The 12417-nt window shown below is 37.8% G+C and overlaps 2 protein-coding genes across 2 annotated transcripts; both read right to left on the bottom strand.

The window, feature by feature from the left end:
- Positions 1-1890: 1890 nt before the first annotated feature.
- Positions 1891-3895, bottom strand: LOC138045572 (BTB/POZ domain-containing protein 6-like). Its single transcript, XM_068892120.1, has one exon. It carries the CDS (start codon positions 3636-3638, stop codon positions 2310-2312), a length of 1329 nt encoding a protein of 442 aa, XP_068748221.1. The 5' UTR covers positions 3639-3895; the 3' UTR covers positions 1891-2309.
- A 3041-nt stretch (positions 3896-6936) lies between these two features.
- LOC138044761 (uncharacterized) lies at positions 6937-12168 on the bottom strand. The gene is made up of 3 exons (XM_068891182.1): positions 9110-12168; positions 7304-7355; positions 6937-7049 (listed from the first exon to the last, which is right to left on the bottom strand). The coding sequence occupies exons 1-3, from the start codon at positions 12140-12142 to the stop codon at positions 6937-6939; spliced, it is 3198 nt and encodes a 1065-aa protein (XP_068747283.1). The 5' UTR covers positions 12143-12168.
- Positions 12169-12417: the final 249 nt, after the last annotated feature.

Raw genomic sequence — 12417 nt, 5'->3', positions numbered from 1 at the left:
TTCCCAGCCAGCTAGATAAAATTGGTTGGTTTCCCAGCCAGCTGATCAAATTTATTTCCCAGCCAGGAATTCCGCGCGCTTTCAAATCCCTCGATCCAAAACGACCGAACAAAAGCGACAAAACCGGGACAAAACAGGTTTTTTCCGCAAGCGCAATCACTCTGACATGTTTGTGACTACTCTCTGGGAGAGGGAAGGGGTTTTTTTTTTTTTTTTTTTTTAGTCGTCCTCAGTCTTCAGAGTTTCTAAAGCCAGCTCGGGTTGAAATGCTAGAAAAAGTCAGTAATTCCCAGGCAAAACCTTTATCAATAACAAAATTTCCCAGCCAGCTCATCGAAACACCTGTATTTTTGCCAGCCAGCAAGATTCCTCTGGGGAACAGATAATGTGAGGAACAGATTCGTTGGGTGCCCCTGCAAGTCCACGTTTAACACGAGGTTTGTGTAGACTCTGGTATTTTCTTACGACATTACTTCAACGTATTAAAAGTAGTTTTAGCGTCGCAATGATCGGTCCCAACTTTCTGAATGAGGGAAATGAATCGCCACATAGAGACACCTAAAATTGTGTTATTGTTCCATTTTAGCAAAATTTCTACCGGATTGACAAGAAAGCGTCATCATTGTTCAAAAGACATGAAAAAGAATATTTGATCCTGAACAACTCATGATCTTCATATTTTCAGCTCTTGACGAAAAGTGTACATGGCTCAGTTGATTGAACATCCGACCGAAAGTTCGCGGGCGCAACCCCCTGTCAGGCCAACACTCACTCTTAAAATAACTGAGAGAAAATTGCTGCCTTTGTAATCACATCTGCAAATAGTTTATTTTTCAAGTCTTCTTGCGCAGGGACTATTTTTGGTAAGCGCAACCTCACAGCTCTCAATTGCTAGCAGCTCTCTCGTCTTCCCACTTATTGTTAGAAAAGCGTGGGGGACGAAGTACCCCGCATAGTGGCCTGATAATGTTCTAGACAGGGGCATCTCTTACTTCCCTAATTGATTATAGACAGGCAGGATGGATAAAGTTCCCCAAACAACATCGTAAAATTAGCCCTTAAAAGCTTTGAGGGGCGCCGACGAATGAAAACTTGTATCAGTGAGATATGCAGTCTGGTTGAGCGGTAAATGAATATATTTGTTTACATTTCTAAACTAAGAGGCACTCTCGTTCTCAATTCATGAGGGTTTTATAAGTTTTTTGCTTGTAAAACCCTGATTGAGAAAGGCGGTGCCTTCTGAAGTGTTCGCTAAAAGATAACATATTCCATCACCGATCAATGGGCCTATAGCTCTTTTTCGTTTTTGGTAATTTTTCTACCGCTATTTAGATGCTTCTACAGGATCTAATGCTTCTCTTTTAAAACGCTGGTCCTTACTAGTACAGTTAACATTCAATGAGAAGTTCTACTGTTTTGTTCTGAATGTCAACATGGTTGCTGTGACATCGTTATGAAATAGCCCTGGGAGATTACTACAAAGCAATCATTTCAATAAACATATCGGAACCTCCGGCTCGTGTTAAGCGATGTGCAACCTGATGCATAAATTAAATAGGCCTTATCACGGTTTTCCATACATTAGTCTTTTCCCACAAACTGAGTCTAGCCGTTTGTCTACCCAGCCAAATTTACAGACAAATGTGTGGAAAATTCAAAAAATAAACTGAGCGTCTTCTAGCCAAGCTACATCCTTCAAACTTGGTGAATACAATCTTCTACCTAGTATTTTAACGTTGCGATTCAGAAATTGTGAAAAATTCCGAGTCAATTTTGGAAGAAGTTATTTGTTATCGGATTCCCATACAAACACTGTAATTCCTGACCGCTTTGCCTACCCATCAAGATGGAAATCATTTTGAACTCCTTCACTTCAGTCAATCCAATAAATACGACAATTAAAGCCATTTATTGTCGTTTTTGATTAAGTTTGCCTTATACACAATGTTTAACTACTGTAACAATCTATCTACGTCATAAAGTTGTTTACATTAAAAACAAGCTTAAAGGCATGATAGGCCCTTTGCATGACTGTGTCACGTGAACTTGTCAATAAAAAAAAATGGTTGTGGTACCATTTGCATCCAGCACACAATTCTTTTACATTTTTCAAACTTTTAAACCACTCTAAAATCACGCACTTAAACGTCAATGGCCTCAAATTCGACATTCCTACTACTTTCATCACGCTCTTTCCATTTCTGACACCTCGTTTGTACCACAACCGTTTTTTTATGATTGAAAAGGTCACGTGACACAGTCATGCAAAGGGCCTCTTAATGCCCAGACATTTTCACTTTTCTTGACAACTACTCTTTAAAGCTGAAAATTAACTCATTAAGGCACCCGGTTGTAACTCCATTGGATAAATCTGTTGGTTTAAAAGTAAACTTTACACCTGAGCAAATTATGGTACTCTGACCATTAACGCTGTACCGAGATTGAGGGCCATGGATTTCTGATGATAATTTGTAGGAGCTGTCTTTTTTCAAAGAAACCGTCTTCTCAAACAGAAAATCAAAAACAAAACATTCCCCTGACGCTCTTAGTACCGATGAAAATGGACCTACTGCTTGTGAGAAGATCACCATACCAAAGGGAAAAAACGGCTCAAATTCACTTATCCTGACCTGGACAGAATAAACTGCGTCCTTGCTGCCAAAAAGGGATACTCCATACAGTTCAATGTCACGGTCAACAGAAAAAGACACCACTTTCTCAAATCCTAAATCCTTCCAGCCAAATTTGATTGAATTAAACCTACTACATCGCATCAACATAGCTTGGGGCCCGGATCGCTTTAAGACTGGAAATTCCATCGGCGAACTTTCCACTGCACTGAAATGTTTAATCAAAGTGGAAACTTCATCGTACGAGAGAATTTTGCTGTCCATAACAACTGCAGCAAATTCATCCTGCTTCATAATGGGAAAGCGAATTGCTCTTATGATCCGTTCTCCGATGATGCTTCTTTTCTCTCGTCCATCTGCGACTATGCCTCGCCTTGCCACTTCCTTGTTTGCCCACTGAACCACACCTTTAAACAATTCTACCTCCGAGATGTCAAGGGTATCCCTTTCGACGAGTTCTTCAAGTAAAGGTCTGTCAATTAGCGCAAATCTCTCCGATTTCACAGCAGCTTCAGTTTGTTTGTCAATCACCTTCCAGCATCGATCCACTAGCTTCTCCTCGTCATATTTCCGTGCAGATAGCAAGATGGTGAACACATTGGATGGATTCAAGTGATCCTGCAGATATTCCGTGCATTTAACGGCCAGAGAAGGCACAATATATTTCTTCGCCAAATACAACACTCCCATAACATTACTTCCGCTTAGGTTCACTTCATCGCTGTACAAATAACGAAACAACTCCAACAGACTCTCATATTCACAGTCAGGCAGTTCAATGGAGTCACTAGTCTCCGCTAGCTCACCATAAAACATAGCTTCAAACACAGGACTGCCAGTCGACAGTATTAACTTGTGAGCTGGAATCGCTTGTTTGCTTTCACTTTCGCCATCGCTTTTGCGAACCACAAACTTCACATCGCTGAAGAGGTCGTTGTTGAATATAAACTTGGTTCTTTCTCTGATAGTGGGTTTTTTTGTTTGCCAGTTTTCTTCACTGACTGACATGTTTTCTCTGTAATGATAAACAGCTGTCGAATTAACAAGAAAGTGAGATTGGAACGTTCAAAACACTGATTTGGTCCTGGGATGCTCCTTCCTTTGTGAGCGAAGTATCGCGTGACATAACCATATCGTGTGACCTACGAAGAATTCAACCTGGTTCCCAGTAACCTGCGATTCCTGCGATCAGGCCCATTTTTAGCTTCGCCAGTCCTTCGCCAGTATGTTCTCTTATGTCGGCGCTCGCTAAAAAAGTCTCTCAAGAATTCCGGACGGTCGGCAAAATTTTGGCCGACCAAACTCGTGATCTGATTGGCTATTGAAACGCCGGAAGTGAAAATGAAATCGTGATTGCGCGGAGATCTCGCGAAGTCCTCGAGACTATCCGCCATCAGTGTACTAAAAAATTTGCTGCCTTTTGTTCTTACAATGACGTGGACGGTGCAACTTGATTTTGTTTGTATAAATGGAGATATACCATTTGAAACATCTCATTACTTGTCCAGAATCGGGTTTGAATCTCTGGAAAGAGTGAAATTAGGGATTCCGTTGTCGAGCTCTGTGGCCATGTGGTTGAAAATACTTTGGCACAAACTTCCCTGATCTTTTGAAAGCTAAATAGCTGGTTCTTTCAAATGGCAATGAAAGCCGATGCATATTGGTTTCCTGGATGAGACAAAGGACATATATATCAACACGTGGAGATGCTGATAAAATCGTAAGTTACACGAATGCATGTTTTGAATATCTGTGTATCACTTACTGTGCATAACACGGTTTGTTTGCACAATTTGGAGTCAAGATTGCTTCGTAAAACTTCCAGTTGATTTAACTTAAAACTTGCACTCCAGAAACTAAAATGACATGTTTCCAGAGAGACCAATTGTACAAAAATAAAAGAAACTTTGCGAGCCCATCTTACAGTTCGTACTCCATCAAAAAATTAACTGCCAAATTTATCATGATTTTACTGCGTGCAACTTCTAGAAATACACTGCAACTGAAGATATTACCCGAAAAAATCGCCAAAGAAACCTTCATGGGCAAACACGTTAAAGGAATAATGTATTTCTCCTTTTTTTCTTTAAAAATCTATTGCCAAACCGTCCAACGACAAAATGCTAGGTTATCTCAATTATACCCTGCGAGCAGAGTCTCTTTCGATCTTCCTAGATAATTCGGGAAGAGGAAAGTAGACTCTGCTCGCCGCCTCCACATTTCGCATTGAGCATGCGTTAAAAATTTAAATGTATTCGGTGTCAGTCATGCGTGACCTGTAGCCACAAAAGCACAAAACGAAAACAAACAGTCGGGATATTTTCCAACAACTCTGGCAAACACACGACAATCAAGGAATCATTTCATTGGAAACTCAAGATAGTCCATACTCTTAAAATGCCATTTTACTGAAAAATTTATAGGTTTCTGTCACACAAGTTTCTGTAACCGACACACATAGGAAAAACTCATGGGAATTCTAACAGTTAAAATTGCCACGCTGTCATAAATTTCAAAATATTGATGACGCGTGGCGATTGATCATGCGCAAAAATTAAAAAAACAGGTTTGACGAGTCGAAACTGGACTGACTCATCCAATTCTTTGGATGAGCGGCAACTCAAAGAATGTGGAGGCGGCGAGCAGAGTCTACTTTCCTCTTCCCGACTTATCTAGGAAGATCGAAAGAGACTCTGCTCGCAGGGTATCTCAATTACAAATTAAGATGTCAAGCTTAAAAGATTGCATATTCAGTGAAGTTCGGAGGAAGAATTACGCCGGCCTTTGCCGCAATATAGTCGTCGAAAAGGTACAGAAAGTAACATTCAACATGCTTTAAATGTGTTTCTCTCAAAATTAATTAAAGCCAACGGTAACTTTCGAATTCGTTTATAATATTCCTCCCACGGTAATCAACTCTGGTCAAAACAAACTAGACGCTCTGTGAGCGTAAACTGGGTTGCCCGTTTGTAAGTGTTACACCAGGAGCGAAACACTGGGACACTCAGTTGGGTGATAAGTGGATTTTTCTCAGAGTAATGGTGGGTGTGGCAATCCGAAGAAAAAAAGTTTAAGAATGCAATAGGTACTCCTGGTAACTCCTACAATGGAAGAAGGAGGCCAGGGGATTGAATGCGGATGCAGCATATTTCTCATTTATTCTCAGGGCCGCTCGATTCTCTAAGTCGGCTGTGTGGTGGAGTGGTACTTAGTTGCAGTGAGCACGTAAAAAACGATGAATTTAGGTTTTCTTCATTGTTGGGAGTTTAATTTAGGATACACGAGGAGGCATTAGATTTTAGACGTTGTACAACATATGTAGTTGTTTCTTCTATACAGGTAAGCTTGAAGTAATTACAATTTTTTTGAGTTTAACGGCTGGGCTGGAAGTGAGTTGATTTCGGCGGAGAAAGGCTATTATTGTAAATTCAAGTTTGATCAGCGGTTTAGCTTGTGTCCTTAGTATCCAATTTCGTGCGGTCCGAGGACCATGTGAGAGTTTGCCTGCCATGTTGTTTTGTTATTTGGTGGACTTCAAGCGTGTTCTGTAAGTTGGTTTTCAGAGAACCATTTGTGTGTTATTCGAAGCATTATACTAGCAACATTTTTCCTTTCATTTAGAAACCGTGAAAGGACTTGTTACGTGACAAGTTTGTGATATCCAACAACTGTAATAGGACCGCGGTAAAGTTAATAATTGGGACAGAGTCTGAAGCAGGATTGTGTGGAATCGTCTCAGAAGTGTATTGTAAACCGTTCAAGCTTGAATGTTGTCGAGGAGTTAAGTCTTACATGCGTGTAATATGGAATAAATCCTTTTAACGCATTTGGAGTTTGGACTTTATTCTGTCATATGGCAATCTCTGTGGTTTTGGCGGGCAAAAGTTTGTTTGTTGCTCGTAGGCTTCCTCTTGGCCTGATAGAAGATCAATGTTCTGTGCAGTTGCTTGGGGCTTCCATTCTACTGTCAGAGTTTATCAAAGTACTGTCAGTGTAACGGTTCACTGCTTCTGATTTAAGGTGTTTGTAAGATACTTTTGCAGTCTCCTGATATAAATCTTTTGGAATCCTAGATCATAGCAGGAGCCCATGTGTGTTTCTGACCATAGATGCCGAGCATTTACATGACCAGTAATACTCATGTATCATTTCGTTCATTGCTTCATTCATCGTGGGAACACTTGAATCCACAAATGACCAGCTTCCAAATACATTGGCTTCATGGCTCAGTTGGTTAGAGTGTCACACTGGTATCGCAAGGTCATGGGTTGAGACCCTGTTGAAGTCCTGAATTTTTCAGGCTTTTCTACGCAATTGCTAGAATTGTTTTCATAACTGCGAGGATCATAACTTCACTTGAGTTTTTACTTAATAGCCTAACAATAATTATTGTTCTCTTGTTGGATGTACATTGTATTTCTGCAAAAAAAAGGAAATGAGAAAACTTTAAGAACTTTTAACTTTTACGGAAGATGAATGTGGGTTCGTCCCAAGTGTTTTTGGTTTTAAAGGAATTTACATAACAGACAAAATATGCAAGCAATGGGACCATGAAAAGAGCGAAAAGATATTTTCATATCAACAACTGGGGGACTTTTGAAAGATGTATTTTTCAGCATGTTACGTGCAAACCAAGAAAAAAGAAATCAGAATTCCTTTAGTAAGAGTCTTACCTATGATCCTCTGATAACTACATGTCGTTGATGGAATTTTCATCCTAACACCCTAAAAGAAAAAAATATATTTAATAACAAGGTTCCAGATTTTATTTTTACGAATAAGTATTTGTTATTGTAAATAAGGTGGGCTTTTGAAATATTTCTTTTATTGTTTTTACAATAATAATACTACTACTACTACTACTACTACTACTACTACTACTAATAATAATAATAATAATAATAATTATTATTATTATTATTATTATTATTATTATTATTTTATTTTATTATTTTTTTAAAGGGGAACTGAAGGCAAAAAAAGAAGGATTTTTTGTTTAAACTTTAGACCATACACAATAAAGTTTTCAACTTTTTTCCTGGCATATCTGTCGCTCTTCCACCTAAAAAAAAGTTTTTATTCCAATTTTAGTCTATCAGTATTGCGGCTCAGAGTGGAGGAGTCAGCGGTCATTTTTGCAGCTTATGATGTATAATATGGGGAAGACATGTGAGAAGCAGTGTTTAGACTGATGTTTGTTGTGAATATTGAGTCCATGAAGAAACAGCAAAGCAACAAAGAAAATATCCACAGCAGCACTTGTGTTTACCTTGTTTCTGTTGATTAAGAAATCTCTGTTCCCCGTATCATACCTCACAGCAGGCGCCTGACTTAGTTTTTGAGCCCGCCCTGAAAAGGCCAAAATAGTGGGAAAAGCCCAACTTCGAACGTAATTTTGTCGCAAAAAACAAGAAATGAGAAGAAGTAACTCCACAAACTTAACTTTACTTATGTTAGGTTAATTTCCAAAAAAAAAATGTTGGAAAAGTTGTTGGTTTTGGCCTTCAGTTCTCCTTTAATGGTGGTCTGAACTGGTACGTCATATAAGAAGCATGCCTGTTGTTTATAGTTATTAAGAGTCCTGCCTGGGAATATTTGAGTAAGATGAAAGATACAAAGTAATAAGTAAACTTACCTACTCGTGGTGCAGAGCACAGGCAGGGGGTGAGGCACCATATGGTGGTGCCTTGTAAAATGCTTGTCAACAGACCTCTGAAGTCTCCCATTCTGGTTATGGGAACTTCTAGCTTAGAAAGAAAGATTGTCTCCTCAGGTTCTTGGGCAAGTTTGGAAGTTCTTGTGGCATATGAACATGATCCTTTTTGACAAAGGAATTGATAGAATTTATCAACTTCTAGAAAAAAATTTTCTTGGTAATTTCAAATTGATTGACAGATGAATATCAAAATCTCTGCTTATTCCAAAACAATTACATTATTGTGTAACATGTTTTTCTCTCCACTGGTTGCAGAGCCTTAGATTTAATCTGCTTTGCCTAAGTCAAATGATGCATATAATAACAATAATAATATTATAGATAAATGTTTATAATATTTAAGACGAAACTGATGAAACTTGTCAAGGTGGTGCACCAATTTGTCTGCTTTTGAGGACACTGTGGTAGATTAGGATTTTATGAATTTCCAGTTTTGTTCTAGCTGGACTTGTGATCTCTTTGCCAGGTCTTTGCGACACCTTTTTTCAAAATCTCTAGAAGAGTTCTTTTATTTTCATTGTAAAAGATCCTTGCATGAAAGTTTCATAATATCATTTTAGTTATAGCTAGCATATGGATATTTTAACAGCACATGGTTCCTGCCAAGACACATTTGTACATTTATGAAAATTTTATATTTACAGTTATTGCTATAAATAAATATTATATGCTTTGCATGACAGTTTAAATAAATATAAATATTTTTGTTATATTTTATGGATATTTTAACAGCATCATGGTCAGAGTAGTAGACACTAATTACAGTATTCTCTATGATGTCAAATTTTGTTGTTTTTAGGTAAATTTGGTCAAGTATGTTTCCTGATGAAACAAAAGTTGGACTTTGTACAAACTGTGAATAACCTAGAGAGGTCATTAAAGATTTTAGCGGTCTTATGCTATCATCATTTAAGTAGTTGATATTGAAATCCCCAAGAATGATGTCGATTGGATAAGTGCCAAGGATATTTCGTAGATGGCTTACATACTGTATTATATTTGAGTTGTTCTTTCGGTAAAGAAAAAGAACTGTAAAATTGGGACACATAGTTGTAGATGTATTCAAAATTATTACAAATTTCATTGCATTTACTTGTGGAAAGTATTCATGTTCCTTAGTTTCTATTGATCTTCTGGTACACAGTGCCAAACTTAAAAATCTATCAGTAGGATGATCTTGCCTGTAGAGAGTAAATGGTAGTAGATGATATTTTATGTCAGTGTCATTGCTATGAGGTACAAGTTGTGTTTCTGTCAGTGCAATTAGATCACTGTTCTTTATGTTTGCATCATACTTGATATCTACACTATGTTTTTTGAGTGATCGTATGTTTAATAGACATATAGTGAGCACTGAATTATCCTTGTATTTTTCACTAGTTCCCATGGTTTTTGAGATGTCTCGCAGTCTTTCATATTCTTTATGTACCCGAGGATCTGCTTTCACATGTTTGCTGTTAATTTTTCCTAGAATGTGAATACCATTTAAAGAGGTTGCTCGGCTCAGTGCAACATATACCTGACCATAATTGAATGATCTCTGTTTGACCAATCCCTGTACTTTGTGAATGCTAACAGCATAGGCCAATGTTAAAGGGAATTGCATTCTCTGTATTTCTGGAGAAGAAGGTTTATGTGGATGTATTTTAATTTTTGCTAGGACAGGTTCTATGGGTACAACTCTGTTTTGTCGCACAAAACTGCTAGTACTCTTTTGAATTAAATTGTTGCCAGCTTTGGCATCATCAAATTTTACATAGATAATGGTGGGTTTTTTGTTATTTTGATTTACTTCAATTTTAACAACAGTTCCTAGTTGACCATTTATAAGTCTATCTGCAATATCAATGTTGTTGGTTAACATAACTCTAGCAGATTCCTTTATACAGATATTAGCATCAAGTCCACCAGTTTCAGACCTGGGTCTAGCTAAAATTCTGTTAATATCTTGCTGTGATACATTAGGCGGGTACTGATCTGTGGCTTTAAGGTTAAACAACTGTGCAGGTATTTGGTGCAATTTCATTTCATTGTGTCGATTGACTGGATTATTTTCAGCCCAGATGTGAAGAGCATCTGATGGGTAATTAACATCTGATGGATCTATAGATCTAGATTGGATGCACTTGATATCTTCTTCAGTTTGAGTTGCTGTACGGAACCTATTCAGAAGTTCAGCAAATGGCTGGTCATCCTTCTGCCTCATGATATCAACAAGCTCTATCATTGTGAATAGGTGCCATGGGTGGCACAAGTTAAACACATCATTTTTGTAATTTGCAAAAACAGGTTTCCTGCGTATTGGTGGTAGTTGATACATGTCACCAATAGCAAGAATGCTAATGCCTGCAAACAGGTGAACATTTGATGTGCCAACAATTTCTTTTAGTCTTTGGTGGATATGAAGCAAAGTATTGTTAGCAACCATAGAGATTTCATCTATTATGATCAACTTGAGGTCAGCTAGTAACATTCTCATCTGTGTTTTCTTTTGGTCAGACATTGCAGATAAATTATCACCTGTTTCTTTGGGAATTGCCAAGGCAGTGTTTATTGTTGTCCCATCTATGTTAATAGCAGCAACTCCAGTAGGTGCCATTAAAAGAACTGTAGGTAATTCAGGATTCATTGGAGGATGTCTAAAGGTCTTTGTGACAGTGTGGTAGATTGTTTGGATCAAGTGACTTTTACCAGCACCTGCTCCACCAGTTATAAATAAATGAATTGGTTTTACTTCTTCAGGTTTTAGACTATTCATGTTTTTCATTTTACTTCTACACCAGGTGAGAATTATATCATAAGCATAGCGCTGTTTTTTGTTCAATGATCTAACACACTCCCGTAGCTTATCATCACTAATTTCTGTTGGCTGGTTGTATGTTATCATTCCAAGGTTTGAATGATTCTCAGTTTCTGATGATGAAACAAGATGTGTAGGTAATAGTTCATTAAATGACTCGTTTGGTGCTGAATCATCTTGCTCTTCAGATTGTAAATCTGCATTTTCCTGGTCATTCATAGAATCATAGCTGGAGTGGATGATATTGCCCTGGTTATTTCGAAGAAAATCAAGTGCTTCTGTAACAGCATCAGCATCAGGCTCAAATTTCTCTCTGTTTCGTTCCACTACAGCTTGTACTTCATGCTCATAGAATTTAGAAGCATATGTTTGATCACTTCCTAAAAGACTTGTTTCATCTCTCCATGGGTAATAAAGCATCAGGAGATGATGAAAATACAGTTCATGTTCTTTTGCTTTGTTTGGCTTGTGATATCTTATAACAGCTTTTACTTTTCTACACTTCATAACTTCATGCGTGTTCATTAATCTTATTTTGTCTGGAGGTGACGTATCAGGATCACAATTGTGATGTAATTCAATGACATCGTCAGTTAAAACCTCAGGTTGAGCATCAGCTGTTTCTTGGCAGTCCTTTTTGTATTCTTTATAATAGTATGCAGCAAACTCTGCCAGACATAGCCTATCTACAGAAGGAATACACTGTGGTCTTAAAGTGTATCGATCAATAATATTTGATTTAAAGATATCAGTACTTTCATTATCGAGTTCATCAAGTTCTTCTGGTGATTTTGCAATGCGTACCCTTTTTTCTGGTAGGTCAGTGCTTACAAAAACTGTTGCAGGGAATATTTTTCGTAACCATAGTTCAGGCATGCATCTGTAAACACATTCTTGTGAACTGACTTCTCTGGTAGAGAGGAAAGCAGCACCAATTCTTTTTAAGCTATCCCTGACACTCAAGTTTTCTTTCTTAGCTTCCTTTGCAGCATTCATAATTGCCTGTGAGCATTCAGTCTCATCCTTGGTAAAATATGAGCACACGTAAGTTATGCACTTGTAGTGGTTAAATACAGGTTGCAAGTCAACATTCGCTTTAAAACCCTTAATACCAGCAATAAAATAATTATTAATAAAACAACTGTTTGTTGGTCTTTTAAGGTGCAGCTCATAGTCTGAGTCAGGTGAAATGGATAAAGCCCAATAATATTGCTCTTCAGTTATGTTTACAGATTTGAAAATATCAGCTTCTGTTAACGTAGGATTATAAT

The sequence above is a fragment of the Montipora capricornis genome, chromosome 4, assembly GCF_036669925.1.
Source record: "Montipora capricornis isolate CH-2021 chromosome 4, ASM3666992v2, whole genome shotgun sequence".
NCBI classification, from domain to species: Eukaryota; Metazoa; Cnidaria; class Anthozoa; order Scleractinia; family Acroporidae; genus Montipora; species Montipora capricornis.
Note: the sequence above shows the minus strand (reverse complement) of the source record. Positions and strands in the feature narration are given on the sequence as shown.

Bases quoted from the DNA above. Each gene is read 5' to 3' on its own strand.
- LOC138045572 (XM_068892120.1), bottom strand. From the start codon at position 3,638: ATGTCAGTCAGTGAAGAAAACTGGCAAACAAAAAAACCCACTATCAGA.
- LOC138044761 (XM_068891182.1), bottom strand. From the start codon at position 12,142: ATGAATGCTGCAAAGGAAGCTAAGAAAGAAAACTTGAGTGTCAGGGAT. The intron at 7,356-9,109 runs GTAATTAGTGTC...TTTTTCTTTTAG, and splicing joins TTGACATCATAGAGAATACT to GGTGTTAGGATGAAAATTCC. The intron at 7,050-7,303 runs GTAAGACTCTTA...TTTTTTTTGCAG, and splicing joins TAGTTATCAGAGGATCATAG to AAATACAATGTACATCCAAC.